Source organism: Crinia signifera, chromosome 6 (genome assembly GCF_055691185.1).
Source record: "Crinia signifera chromosome 6, ASM5569118v1, whole genome shotgun sequence".
Classification (NCBI taxonomy): Eukaryota; Metazoa; Chordata; class Amphibia; order Anura; family Myobatrachidae; genus Crinia; species Crinia signifera.
This window is the reverse complement of record NC_139222.1, coordinates 44,067,009-44,082,029: the sequence shown is the minus strand read 5'-3', so window position 1 is coordinate 44,082,029 and position 15,021 is coordinate 44,067,009. Positions and strand designations below refer to the sequence as shown.

The 15,021-nt window shown below is 47.1% G+C and overlaps 1 protein-coding gene across 2 annotated transcripts in view; it reads left to right on the top strand.

Annotated features, from left to right (window-relative positions):
• The window catches only part of LOC146006934 (calcium-binding protein 2-like), a 43,461-nt gene extending 29,296 nt beyond the window's left edge, over positions 1 to 14,165 (top strand). For both annotated transcript variants that reach the window (XM_083145369.1, XM_083145370.1), the window contains 5 exons: positions 1,190 to 1,220; positions 4,203 to 4,337; positions 8,897 to 9,006; positions 9,152 to 9,299; positions 14,017 to 14,165. In XM_083145369.1, coding sequence (XP_083001495.1) covers positions 1,190 to 1,220; positions 4,203 to 4,337; positions 8,897 to 9,006; positions 9,152 to 9,299; positions 14,017 to 14,042 — 450 coding nt within the window. In that variant the 3' untranslated portion in view covers positions 14,043 to 14,165. The remainder of the gene's footprint in view (positions 1 to 1,189; positions 1,221 to 4,202; positions 4,338 to 8,896; positions 9,007 to 9,151; positions 9,300 to 14,016) is intronic.
• Positions 14,166 to 15,021: the final 856 nt, after the last annotated feature.

Here is a 15,021-nt window from a genome sequence, read left to right as displayed (position 1 = left end):
ACACATTTGAGGTCATATTGTTACCAGTGGCGTAGCTTTGTTTGGGGCGCCCCCCGCCGTTAATGGGGGGGGCGCCCCCCCTCCCCCGGCTGCCCGTGCCCCCCGTGCCCCCTCCCCCCATCGCCGCATGCTTACCTGTCCGCGCGTCCCGGCTCCCCTCCTGGCTTCAATTAATTCTATGCAGACGGACCACGATAAAATGGCCGCCCCCATACCTCAGACAGTTTCAGAGAACAGTCTGCTTTATCATTTTATCGTGGTCCGTCTCCATAGCATTGATTGAAGCCAGGAGGGGAGCCGGGACGCGCGGACAGGTAAGCCTGCGGGGGATCGGGGGCGGGGGGATAACTATAGCACCGCAGCCCCCCCGGCGCCCCCATATGCACAGCGCCCCCCCCCCCCGCGACCGCGGGGGGCTGCGGTGCTATAGCTACGCCACTGATTGTTACTCTCCCCACTTTTTCACAGTATGCATCAGTTACTAGGTCAAATATATTTATCTTTTCCCATATGACGGCCGCAGGAACCAACAACAATGATGTCACAGCTGTTGTGATGTCTTATGTATCCAGCTGCTGATTCGGCATGACCTTACATTGTAGGTGCCTTAGCATACCTCCCAACATACCTCCAACATTGAAAAGTTTTATTTTGGGGCCTTGGCCGCTGTAGTGGCATGAATAGACGATGTGCCACCTATTCACGGGTGACAGGGAGGGACTCCCAACTGCCCCCCCTCACGTTTGGACACTGCCGGCCCCGGGCGGGACACGTGAACGTGCCCAAAGAATGGGACATTCCTGCGGAAAGAAGGACAGTTGGGAATAGCGATGGGTGCCGGGCGGCTCCCCGACAGTCGGGATTCCGCAAGGGGCTTCATTGCGCTCCCGAGATTTCGACGTCTGACTAATGACTGTCGGAATCCCGACTGTCGGGTAATTATACCACACCCATAGCAATAGCCATCCAGTGGGGTCCAGAAGGCTTGAAGTGAGCTAGTGCAAAAGAGATGCACTGTACTAGTGATATGTGATTATGTAAATTGTTTAAACTGTTCTTTGTTTTACCTCTTGATACTTGTCTTTGAAGCTAGAAATTAAGTAGGAAGTATTAAGGGGAAGGAAGGCAGTAATGGTGGATGAGATCAGCCAGATATTGGACATTTCTCTAATAATCTGCTTTATTCCAGGACAGAGAGCTGAGACCAGAGGAAATAGAAGGTAAGAACGACCTTTGACCTCCAGCAATGAAGTAATGTTCTCCACAGGCTATCGCCAGCTTGTCTGCCTTCATATACATAGAAAGAAGACGCATCTACAATTTCTTGTGTATGGGTCATTGGCTTGACCAATATTAGGTCGACACACATTATGTTGACCATTGAAGGTCGACATTTCTTAGGTCAATACCTGAAATGTCAACACACCTAAGGTCGACATGGTGGAAGGTCCACCCAGAAGCTTGCGATGCAATTTGTGGCATGATCACAAAAGAGCATTTGCATTGCATTTCAGTTAACCATTGGGACGTGGGACAGATGTAAGATGTACAGAGAGAGTTAGATTTGGGTGGAGTGTGTTCAACTTAAATCTAAATTGCATTGTAAAAAATAAAGCCAGTATTTACCCTGCACAGAAAAAATTAAAATGTATTTGCTCCCCTTGCATGACAGGATGGTTTGTTCCAAATATATAGTTACTTGATTTCTTTGCTTTACTTCCAAATATGAATCAGAGACAGAGAATGACGTCTAATATACAGGGGGGCATTTTTATTTTTAAGGGAGAAGGTGGCCCATGTGCAGCCTTTTCCACCTGGGTCCTCCCCCCTCTAGCTAGCAGTTCCACTAGGGGGACAGATTATGTATTTATTTATTTACTTATTTATTAACAGTTTCTTATATAGCGCAGCATATTCCGTTGCGCTTTACAAAGGAGACAGTGATACAACAAACAGGGTATTTACAGTCAAAATGGAGGAGGGCCCTGCTCACAAGCTTACAATCTAGATTATATTATGGATGCGCATATCTCTGGAAAAATTACCTTGGTGGTCATTTCTTTGGTGCAGCATGTGCAGAAATAGGCACCCCTGGACACTTTACACACTGCACCCATTATACATATGCCAGTGTTAATAATATACAAAGATACTGGGTTCCTACCTATAATCAGCAGGGGGGCAGCCAGTAGCTCCTGGTTCTCTGTCTGCACACACCAGCTGTTGCACTGTCAATCACATGCGCACAAGCCACAGTGTCGGGGGTGCTGGATGGGGTCCAGACAGTCGGGATCCCGACAGTCATTTACCCGATGTCGAGGTCCCGTCGGCCACCGGCGATTCTCCCTCGTGGGGTTCCACGACCCCCATAGAGGGAGAATAGAATAGGTGGCGAGTGTAGCGATCCCACACGGGGCTTTGTTGCGCTCGCCATGCTGTCTGAGTCCGGCCAGTCGGGATCCCGACGTCGGGCTAATGACTGTCGGGTTCCCGACTGTGGGAACCCTATACCAGACCCAGTGTTGGGGAACAAACCCCGACAGCAGTGACTTCTGTGGGCTGCTTGTCTTTAATGTTCTGCAGCCACAGCCTATCCTTACTGATCCATTCCAGAACAAATCAGCTCTGCCTCTGTACCTCATTTGTTTTAAAAAATACTGCTTATGTGATGACTTTACAAAGAACTGTAAGGGAGATGTACTAAGCCTTGAGAGTGATAAAGCAGAAAGCACCCGCCAATCAGCTCCTAGCTGCCAAGTTACAAACTGTGTTTAAAAAATGCCAGTTAGGGGCTGGTTGTTGGTAATTTATCACTCTTCACTTCATCACTTTTAAAGGCTTAGTACATCTGACCCATCACATCCGTCCTCTACTATCCCTTCTTACTATTACTTCCTGCCCTTCTTCCTTCTCCATCACATCCGTCCTCTACTATCCCTGCTTACTATTACTTCCTGCTCTTCTTCCTTCTCCATCACATCCGTCCTCTACTATCCCTTCTTACTATTACATCCTGTTCTTCTTCCTTCTCCATCACATCCGTCCTCTACTATCCCTTCTTACTATTACATCCTGTTCTTCTTCTTCTTCCTTCTCCATCACATCCGTCCTCTACTATCCCTTCTTACTATTACATCCTGCTCTTCTTTCTTCTCCATCACATCAGTCCTCTACTATCCCTTCTTACTATTACTTCCTGTGCTTCTTCCTTCTCCATCACATCCATCCTCTACTATTCCTTCTTACTATTACTGTACTTCCTGCACTTCTTCCTTCTCCATCACATCCGCCTCCTACTATCCCTTCTTACTATTACATCCTGCGCTTCTTCCTTCTCCATCACATCCGTCCTCTACTATCCCTTCTTACTATTACATCCTGCTTTTCTTCCTTCTCCATCACATCCGTCCTCTACTATTCCTTCTTACTATTACTTCCTGCGCTTCTTCCTTCTCCATCACATCCGTCCTCTACTATCCCTTCTTAGTATTACATCCTGCACTTCTTCCTTCTCCATCACATCCGTCCTCTACTATCCCTTCTTACTATTACATCCTGCACTTCTTCCTTCTCCATCACATCCGTCCTCTACTATCCCTTCTTACTATTACTTCCTGCGCTTCTTCCTTCTCCATCACATCCATCCTCTACTATCCCTTCTTACTATTACTTCCTGCGCTTCTTCCTTCTCCATCACATCCATCCTCTACTATCCCTTATTACTATTACTTCCTGCCTTTCTTCCTTCTCCATCACATCCGTCCTCTACTATCCCTTCTTACTATTACATCCTGCACTTCTTCCTTCTCCATCACATCCGTCCTCTACTATCCCTTCTTACTATTACTTCCTGCGCTTCTTCCTTCTCCATCACATCCATCCTCTACTATCCCTTATTACTATAACATCCTGCCCTTCTTCCTTCTCCATCACATCCATCCTCTACTATCCCTTATTACTATTACATCCTGCCCTTCTTCCTTCTCCATCACATCCGTCCTCTACTATCCCTTCTTACTATTACATCCTGCCCTTCTTCCTTCTCCATCACATCCGTCCTCTACTATCCCTTCTTACTATTACATCCTGCCCTCCTTCCTTCTCCATCACATCCGTCCTCTACTATCCCTTCTTACTATTACATCCTGCACTTCTTCCTTCTTCCACTCTGACGTTCTAACACCAGTGCTTTTTCCCTTTAGAGCTAAGAGAAGCGTTTAGAGAATTTGATCGAGACAAAGATGGCTTCATTGGATACAAGGAGCTGGGCGAGTGCATGAGGACAATGGGATATATGCCGACGGAGATGGAGCTCATTGAACTCTCCCAGAAAATCAGTTAGTCTCCACCATGCCTTATTTGTGCCATATGTGAGCAGGGGCGGCATTACCTTTAGGCAGCTGCCTATTGCGCCGGGATGTAGGGGGCGCCACTGAGTCTGCCTATCACAAAATGAAGGATGTCTGTGAGGAAGACATCCTTGTTTTACTTAATACAGGTGGTGGCTGTGGAACTTTTAAGAGGCCACCTCCATACTTTTACTCGAGGGGCTGGAAAGTGGGTATTGGTGGTAGTATGGGGTTGGGCACTAGGTTGAAGTTTTGCCTAGGGTGCCTAGAAGCCCTATTCCTGCCCTGTATGTGTGCCTTATGTGCACCTACAAGCAGCAAGGTAGAGGAACAGTAAAGTGCTATTACCAGAGCTTAAAGTGGTCCTGGAGAAGTGGTGGAACTCATGTCCCCTGACACCTACCCCCCATGAGACAAAGCCTGAGTGAGTGCCAGGGTTTTAGGCCACCGCAGCAAACTATACATTTGTGCCCTCTCTCCCATATTTTATAAAGGGATAGTGGTACCACGAGGAAGGGGTGTGGTCACACAATAGTAACTCCAATTAAAATGATGCCACAAAGCTGTATCGCTAGAACCAGGATGAGCCTGGACCCTCCCTCTCATACTATGTGGATTGCGCTTGTTAATGTCACCCTCTCCCATGAACGCTTTATGTACTCTTGACGTGGACCTGAAAGTAAATATGACAAGGTCTCGGGCCTCTGGCAAAATTCTTCGTTGTATATCCAAGGCCATTCCCCCCTAATTTACTCTATTGTCCTGATTGTTCGTGCCTTGCCTGGGCGCCCTTCCACTACTCATTCCAAGGACTCATGATAATATATGTCACTCAGCTATGTTCGAATGGCACACTCATGCCAAATATTTAGACAATGTACCACTGTTTATCTTTTGTATTGTACTTTATTTTTACTTTTATATGTATACAAAAATGTATCACTAAAAATTACTTGAATTCAAAATTATGCCACAAAGAAGTACAATCATATTCACATTACACGCATATAGTTCCCCTGATTTATATTGTACCACATAGTAGTGCCTCTTATTCACACAGTAGTGGCCCTTATTCAAGTTACACTACACAGTAGTACTCCTTACACATAATTCCAATAGTAATGCCCTTTATATAAATAATGTCCACAGTAGTGCCCCTTATAAAAACACATCTGTCTTTGTCAAACCAGCAGCTCACTGCCCATGCCCCCCCCCCCCCCCCTGCAGCTCCATGCCCTGTGTCCCTCCAGCAGCTTTGCCTTCTCTCCTTGTCCCTCCATACCCCTCTCACCTTGTCTTCAGTCTGCACATAGCCTGCTGCTCTTAGTGGTTCTTCCTCACTTGACACATGGGGTGAAATGTAATAGGATGAGAGATTCAGAAAGTGAGAGATTTGGTAAGAAATCTCCAGTTTTTTTAAAGTGGCAATCATTGACACAGCAAAATCACACTGATTTTGCAGTGTCAATGATTGCCACTTTAAAAAAACTGGAGATTTCTTACCAAATCTCTCACTTTCTGAATCTCTCATCCTATTACATTTCACCCTTGACATCACATATGCTGCACCGGAAAAGGAAGCCCCTGGGAAGGGCTTTTCTGTTGAAATTACTGTGCAGGGCTAGGGTGCTGGTGGAACTCAGTTCCCCCTACCATTACAGGTGGTGGAACTCAGTTCCACCCAGTCCCATCCCCCCCACACACTTTAACCCCTGCTTGCTACAGTACATAGCTTTTATGTTTTGTAGCTATCTGCAGACACGGGGAATATGATACTCCCTACCTTTTCATTTAACCCCTTCACGACAATTGACGTATATATACGTCATGGTCGGGAAGTACTTCCCGACCGTTGACGTATATATACGTCATGGCTTCAAACTGTCACTGCGTCTAGAGACGCAGTGACAGTTAGGTGATGTCTGCTGTCCCTGACAGCAGACATCCCCCCTCGCCGCCCGGGGGGGGCAGGGATGCCCCCACCGGACGGCGATCGCTGTGATTGGCTGTTCAAATCTGAACAGTCAATCACAGCGTTTCCTGTGTTACCGGCGGCTAAGCCGCTCGGTAACACAGAAAACGGTGGTGATCGGTGCAGCACCGATCACCACCGAGCGGCAGCACCCCCCTCCCACCCGCCGGGCACTCACCCGGCAGCAGCAGCAGCTCCCCCGGCTCCAACGCTACGTCCGGAGCGCACGCTGCGCTCCCCTCCTCCCCCCTCCCCCCCGCAGCAGCAGCAGCAGCAGCAGCAGCAGCATCATGCTGCTGCTGAAAAAGTTAAAAATAAAATAAAATAAAAATATATGGGCAAATGTGTGTGTATATATATATATATATATATACACACACACATATATATATATATATATATATGTGTGTGTGTATATATATGTATATATATGTATATATATATATATATATATACACATATATATATATATATATATGTGTGTGTGTGTGTGTGTGTGTGTGTGTGTGTGTGTGTGTGTGTGTGTGTGTGTGTGTGTGTGCGTATACCCCAACGATCGCCAGCCCCCCCCCCTCCCACCCGGCAGCCCCCCTCCCTCCCACCCACCCGGCTGCCGCAGCGCCAGCACCCCTCCCACCCCCCCGCCAGCCGCAGCGCCAGCCCCCCTCCCAAAGCTGGTGACCAAAATGGGGTCACTTGTGGGGGGGTTCCACTGTATTGGTGCTTCGGGGGTCTTGCTAATGCGACATAGCACCCACCATTCATTCCGCCACCAAAAATCACTCCTTCCCTTCTGAGTCCTGCCATGCACCCAACTGGTATTTTTTGGTCACATGTGAGGCATTGCCGTACCCGGGAGAAATTGGGGCACAGATTTTGGGGTGCTTTGTCTCCTTCATTCCTTGTGAAAATTAAAAATTTTGAGCCAGAACTGCATTTTTGTGTAAAAAATTAAATTTTTTTACACAAAAATGCAGATCTGGCTCAAAATTTTTCATTTTCACAAGGAATGAAGGAGACAAAGCACCCCAAAATCTGTGCCCCAATTTCTCCCGGGTACGGCAATGCCTCACATGTGACCAAAAAATACCAGTTGGGTGCATGGCAGGACTCAGAAGGGAAGGAGTGATTTTTGGATTTTGCAGCACAGATTCTGGTTGAATGACCCCCGAAACACCCATACAGTGGAACCCCCCCACAAGTGACCCCATTTTGCAAACTACACCCCTCAGGGAATTCATCTAGGGGTATAGAGTACATTTCAAACCCCCCGGGGTTTCACCAATTTTGATACAACTGAGCTGTGAAAATGAAAAATTATTTTTTTTCATTTTCACTGCCCAGTTGTACCACAATTGGTGAAACCCCTGGGGGTTTGAAATGTACACTATACCCCTAGATGAATTCCCTGAGGGGTGTAGTTTGCAAAATGGGGTCACTTGTGGGGGGGTTCCTAACTTTTAGCATCTTATGGTGCCTAGAAACCTACATGGTGCCTAAAAAATAATCTCATAAAAAGGAGGCTCCAAAATCAAGTAGGTGCTCCTTCTATTATGAAGCCTGTGGTTTGGTCACCGTGCACACTAGGGCCACATATAGGATATTTATGAAAACCAAAGAATTGGGGGAATCAATTTTTAGTCACATTTCTCTAGTAAAATCTACTGTGTTCCTTAGAAAAATGTATTAAAATTGCAAATCTGCAAAAAAAAAGAAATTTTGAAATTTCACCTACACTTTGTTTTAATTCCTGTGAAACACCTAAAGGGTTAACAAACTTCCAAAATGCTGTTTTGAATACTGTGAGGGGTGCAGTTTTTGAAATGGCATCATTTATGGGGGTGTCTCACATACAAGTCCCTCAAAGTCACATCAGAACTGAACTGGTCCCTAAAAAAATCAGTGTTTGAAATTTTCTTGAAAATTTGAGAATTTGCTAGTCATATTTGAAGCCTCCTAGTGTCCAAAAAAATGAAAAGGGGGTGGAAATAATGATTGCAACATAAAGTAGACATATGGTCTTTGTTAGTTATTAACTATTTTGAGTGGTATGATTATTTGTCTCACAAGCAGAAAATGTGACATTTTGCATATTGCTAAATTTTCCATTTTTTCACGATATTTTGGTATTTTTCACAAAAAAACACAGACTGTATCGACCCAAATTTACCACTAACTTGAAGTACAATGTGTCACGAGAAAACAATCTCAAAATCACTGGGATAAGTAAAAGCAAAAAAAAGTTATCCCCACTTAAGTGAGACATGTCAGATTTGAAAAAAAGGGCTCTGTCATGAAGGCACAAACTGGCTCTGTCATGAAGGGGTTAAATATCCTGTCTCACAAAATGAAAACTTGTTTTCTTGGATGGGCCTGATTCATGTTTGTATGGGAGTGCACAGCCAAAAGGAAGCACCACACTCCTGTTTTAAAGAACGGTGCCTTGCTCCACCCTCGGCTCCACCAGGTCTTAATCCGTTACAGGCCCAACACCATCAGATTTGTACAAAATCAAGACAACATACATGTTATACGGTGTCATTGCTGCTGTTTTACATTGTTCCTCTGCTTTCAGCTGGAGGTAAAGTTGACTTTGAGGACTTTGTAGAACTGATGGGACCTAAACTTCTTGCAGAGACAGCTGACATGATTGGCGTAAAGGAGCTACGAGATGCCTTCCGAGAGGTACCATAAGTGACACTTAGTCATGAATGAATGAGCCAGTCTGTGTCCGGTCTTTGATGCTTATTGTAATAGTGCAAATACTGTGGCTATGTTCCCTCTCTGACACCATGACTCTGGCCACTCTTACACATTATATCACCACCAGTTTGATGCAAATGGTGATGGCCGGATCAGTACACGAGAACTGAGGGAGGCGATGAAAAAGCTCCTTGGTCAACAGCTTGGTCCTTGCGAAGTGGATGAAATCCTGAGAGACGTGGATGTGAATGGGGACGGACTTGTAGATTTCGAAGGTATATTGCTGGTGATACTCCTGATGTCATTTCATTCTTCTGTGAGCTTTGATGTCTATTTTGAGGCCCAATCCTTGGGGTTATGGATCATTAGGTCTACAACACAATGGTCAACAAGCATTGGGTCGACACCATTAGGTCGACATGCAGCAAGGTCGACTTAGGTCTAGATCGACATGAGTGTAGGTCGACACAATCATTAGGTCGACATGGGCAAGGTCGACAGTCAAACGGTCGACATGTGTTTTTCATAGTTTTTTTACCCGTATTTCGACACAGTCGACATGGACACTGACACGTAGCACCGCATCCCCTCGCCATGCTTTGGCCACTATTTTATTGTCCCACCATGCCCTAGTGGATGGTAGGGCATGAAATGCCGCCTGTCGGCACATGTCGGCTCAAAAAACAGTGAATAATCCCATGTCGACCTTTTGACTGTCGACCTTGACTATGTCGACCTAATGCTTGTGTCGATCTAATGACCTGTCATCCTAGACCCATGTCGACCTACACCCATGTCCACCTTGCTGCATGTTGACCTAATGCTTGTCGACCTAATGACCATATCCCATCCTGTGTATAGTCCTTCAACCACAAATCTGCCAAAGCCATACATGCTGCCCCGGCTGGGCTGCTGTGATAGGAGGTAGATAATTGCCGGTTACCAATTACGGGCAGATTCAGACTTTACAGATCGAATTCGGTCTTGTCCTCGATGTTCGGGGTTTGCGCATGTGCAAACCCTAGGAGCAAATGGCTTCGCCGAGTTTCATACCCGCCGGGCCGTACACTCTGGGGAGGGAGGTCAGGGGGCGGGCAGGGAGTGGATGCAGGGGTACGTCCGGCGCTTCATGGGTGTTGCCACAAAAACAGTGGGTGTGCCCATGAAAACGTTGGGCGTAACCCTGCAAATGCAGGCATGTCGATGCCTACTCGAGGTGGCAGGCTGACATCATATGACGTCAGTGCCCGTTCCGAATTTGCCCATCACCGGCCAAAATAAGTCAATCTAGACTGTCTTTTATTAAACAAAAGAAAAATCATTCGATAGTGAGTGACCATCGAAAGATTTCTCTTCCGTTCGGCCGCATGCGAGTGTGTGTATGCGAACACATCCATACATGCTTGTGAGGGGACTCCGGGCTGTGGGCACCATTTACCTGTTCTCTAGGCTGCGAGTACACACAGCCTTGTGAACAGGTCTGAATCAGGCCCTTTGTCCCCATAATTAAGCCGTAAACAGCCCAATCTATATCACTAATCACTATAGTTCCTTTTTTGGGGGGTGGCGCTAAAGATGCTGAAGACGCTAAAGATGCTGTAATCATCATCATCATCCCGTATCTTCACAGCAGGCCTTTGGAACGAATAAGATTAACTATGTCAATCTCTAAAAAATATATTAATCATCACTTTAATATTTACCTGCTGACCAAACTTTCCTTCTATCGGCAAAGAGATGGAAAATAAAGGTGTCCATAGTTTACTGAACTTAAATAGAGCACATGCCCACAGCATCTATTCCTGCAGACCGAGGGGCTTGGGGCATGCCCCCACAGCGGTGAAAAGGGGCGTGGTCTCACATTATATAATAATATAATGATAGAATCACAGAAAGGGGAGCAGCATGACCACAGATTCTCACTCAAAGGCCCTTATTCTAGTTGCCTCGGACGGATGCGTATTTCGGACGGCCACCGAGTGTTCTTAGCCCCGCCTACCGTACGGATCTCTCACACCGTCCGAATGCGGTAAGACGCAGAGTAAACGGACTGCGAGTGGATGTTTCATGTGGGAACCTCCCCCATCCTCCGATGGTCGCCGACAAGCGAATGATGGGCCGAGCGGTCAGGCAGCTCCGAGTGCTCCAGACCACTCAGACATTTCTCTGTGCAAAAGCAGGGATATGGGCGTGCAGCTGGCATCCGGCTATGTCAGCTGTCCGCCCCCCACTCATGCATCACGGCCGGATTACCATACGTACGCCCAGCGTTTCCATGGGAACATCCATGAAACGTGGGGGGGTACGCATATGGTAATGAGCGCAAACAGCCCTTCGCGCCCCTCTCCACCCCCTGCTTGGATTGTTCCGACCGGTCGTTTTCTGTACGGAATTCACGCCATATTCGGATATGCGCGGTGTTCGCACATGCGCAGAAACGCCTTTGCACATGCGCAAACACAATACATCGGCCGTCCGACCGAACACGCAGCATACCTCCCAACAGTCCCGATTTTATCGGGACAGTCCCGATTGTCAGGGCCTGTCCCGATGTCCCACCCGCGGGCGGCAGTGTCCCGCGGTGTGGGGGGGCTGTTGGGAGTCCCCCCTGTCAGCTGCTAAGCAGCGGGGAATAAACGCTGTGCGCTTGCGCACATCGTCTATTCCCGCAGCCAGGGGACTGGGGGCATGGCTAGAGGCTCACAGAGCCTCTGGGTCATGCCCCCATAGCGGCAAAATGGGGGCGTGGCCTCGCGGAAGAGCCGCGAGTATAGGCCACGCCCCCAAATTAGGCCACCACCCCCGAAAATTTCGGCGCGCCTCCGGCGCGCTGGAGCATCGTCCCGCTTCCAGGGCATCGAAAGTTGGGAGGTATGCGCAGCCATCCGACTCAATCAGAATAAGGGCCAAAGACACACCACACATAGACTTTGGCTACGCAGTGCATATTTTTCTTTTATTAGATCTGTATTTGCTGGGCTGTGTTGTACTTTTAACTTTAGATTCAGGAAGTAAAGATCCAGAATAAATGAGCCTTATGGAGCTGCTGGGCTCTGTCTGTCTGTGTGTTACACCTTCCACTTGCTTTACTTCCTGGTGAACAAAATTAACTAATCTTTGCCAGAGCAGTGAACTGAACAATTTAGTTCACTCTGAAGATTAGTTAATTTTGAATTAATCATTCATGAACTACCCACCACTACTGTGCAGCCCCGCTGAGACAGGACATCACCTTTAAAAACGCGTGTTCTGAGCCCCACAGTCTACCCCACCGGAGAGAGGGAGTTGGCAGTTCCCCTGCACACAGCGCTAGCAGCGCTAGCCCCGCTGTCATCACAGACCAAGACCAGCAAGTCTGCACGGCTGTTCAGACTTCTACTGCCACAGAGACACCTCCATACTGCCAATCCAGCTACAGGAATGATAATATCTACACCATACACTGTGTACACCTGCCTGTTATATACTACTATATTGCATACCTGCAAGTTAACCCTCTTCTAACAACACCGCAAGCAACGCTATATATTCTGCCAACACACAGCTATTTCAAAACGCGTGCTGGCTCAGTCATGAGCCAATCGGAGCTTGTGGTCCTGCAGCTAATCAGGAGTGGCAGTGGTGGCTCTTAATTGGCTGTCATACCGCAAGCTCTGATTGGCTCACAAGCCTGCACAAGCCACTGACTTGCCATGCGGGTTGTCCACCACACTGCCTGGCTCCCTCGCACCGCGCCTTCCCTCTCACCATGCTGGGGCTCTCTTTCTCTGGCGCAGGGTCTCCTATCTCACCTAGCTGGGCTACAGCGCGGTGTCACCGATCTCACCTGGCCGGGGCTCCCTGTCTCCGGCGCAGTGTCTCCCATCTCACCTGGCCAGGGCTACAGTGAGGGGTCACCAATCTCACCTGGCCGGGGCTCCCTTTCTCTGGCGCGGTGATGAGGAGGGGCAGGGGTAACACCCCCTGGCAAAGAGCCTGCAACCCCTGGCATCAAACTGCATGCAACCCCTGGCATCAAACATGCAACCCATAGCAACGAGCATGTAGGTAAGCGGAACTTATGTGGCATGCTAAGCCATCTGCATGCTGGCACAGGGCGGATTTCACCCTGGCAGGGTGGCGTATACCTGATCGATGGGCTCCAAAAGGTAGCAGCTGTGCTATCAGGTCCTAAATACTTACGCAATCTAAATGATTATGTTATATATTGGATAAATATATATCCAATTGTGTTCATTGTGTGTAAATCGTTTTACAAACACCTTTATACTGCTGTATCATCTATATATATGTATATGTGTCTGTGAGTTTCCGAAACACTGCCATCTGCTGGCAGAGAGTAAAACTACATCTCTTTCTCACACGCAGGGCAGCCGAGAGGGGGGGGGAGCGGGTACTAATTACCCGGGCCCAGGCTTGCTGGAGGGGCCCCACAGGGGCCCTGGTCTGACCCCTCCCTTCCCCCTCCATTCCTTCCGGGTAGCAACAGCAGCACACACTTCTACAGCATGTGCTGTGCTGACAGCAGGCTCAGCATGAGTGTCTCACTGACAGCGCGAGAGGTCATGCTGAGCCTGCTGTCAGCACAGCACATGCTGTAGGTGTGTGCTGCTGCTAAGATTACAGTTTTTAAGGTTTTCTTTTACCCTCCTCTAAACATTTTGGAGGCGTGGCCTAAGTGCGGGAGGTGCCCACACCTCACACACTTAGGCCAAGCCCCAATTTTTTACCGGGACCCGGCATTCCTCTCGGCTGTCCTGCTCAAACGTGAACAAACACAGAAGGTAGCAGACTAGCATTCAAACCTTTTGCTTTGAGCGGGCTTACCAGTATATCTATAAATGCTTATTTGGTACTTGTACACATTTGGAATTGGCAATGAATCAGAAACAAAAAAATATTATTATACTTATAATAAAGCATGGCACGTTATATTTGTCTGTAGATGTTTGTTGGACTTTATTCTGATTTCTGTGATGCCCTGTTTTACAGAGTTTGTACGTATGATGTCTCGCTGAAGAACTGGTTTGACAAAATGGCGTAGTCCTGTAGAAGAAGCCTGTGTGTGTGATTATTATTTTAATAAAAGCAATACATCCTACTTCATAAATGTACATTATTCTAATAAATTGTGTATATTATTGGCTGAATTATTATTATCATTAGCCTTTGTTTATATAACACCACAAGAGTTCCGCAGCGCCAAGTACATAAACAAATAAGCAAAAAATAATAATAAAGAAATCAGTGATTTGCAGTATAATACCACTTTCACACTGCCAAAACGTTTCAAAAACCGGTATTTTTAAACCGTATTTAAAACGGATCTGAGCCTTCACATTGCAGTAGATTACCGTTTAAGTACCATTCTCATCAGTCAACCCGTTTGAACACGTTTCAAGGCAGAATGCAGGGGACAGCCTATCACAGGTCTGTAATCTGTTGTTTTTACTAAATACCGTTTCCGAGCCATTCTCACTGCATAAAAAACGGCTCTGAAACGTGTAGGACTCTGCTTTTTAAACATTTTGAAATACCGGTTATCTTTAACCGGTAAATCAACTCTGGCGCTTTCCCACTGCAGCCTTAAACGTTTTGAAAAGGGAAAAAAATGGCTATATACCATTTAACAAGTGCGGTGTGAAAGGGGAATAAAGCTTCCCATACACGACCCGATCCCGGCGTGCGTTCTGGGCTAAAATAGCATGCGATAAAAAGCAAGTACAAAAAGTATGTGCATCACATACTTTTTGTACTGTGCGATAAGATGCCGCGGGAGCGCGGCGCATCACAAAGCACACATTACGGCGCCGGAATCGGGACGTGTATGGGCAGCTTCTGGCACCCCTGCACCTTCACATGCTGATTTCCCAGGCCCACATTTCTGCAGAGACAGCCTGTAAAGTAGTGTAAGAGGGGGGGTGACATTTAATAGGATGCAATTTTTAGTAAGGTTCTAAAATCGCACCATATCGCATATTTTCAAATAGTGAATAT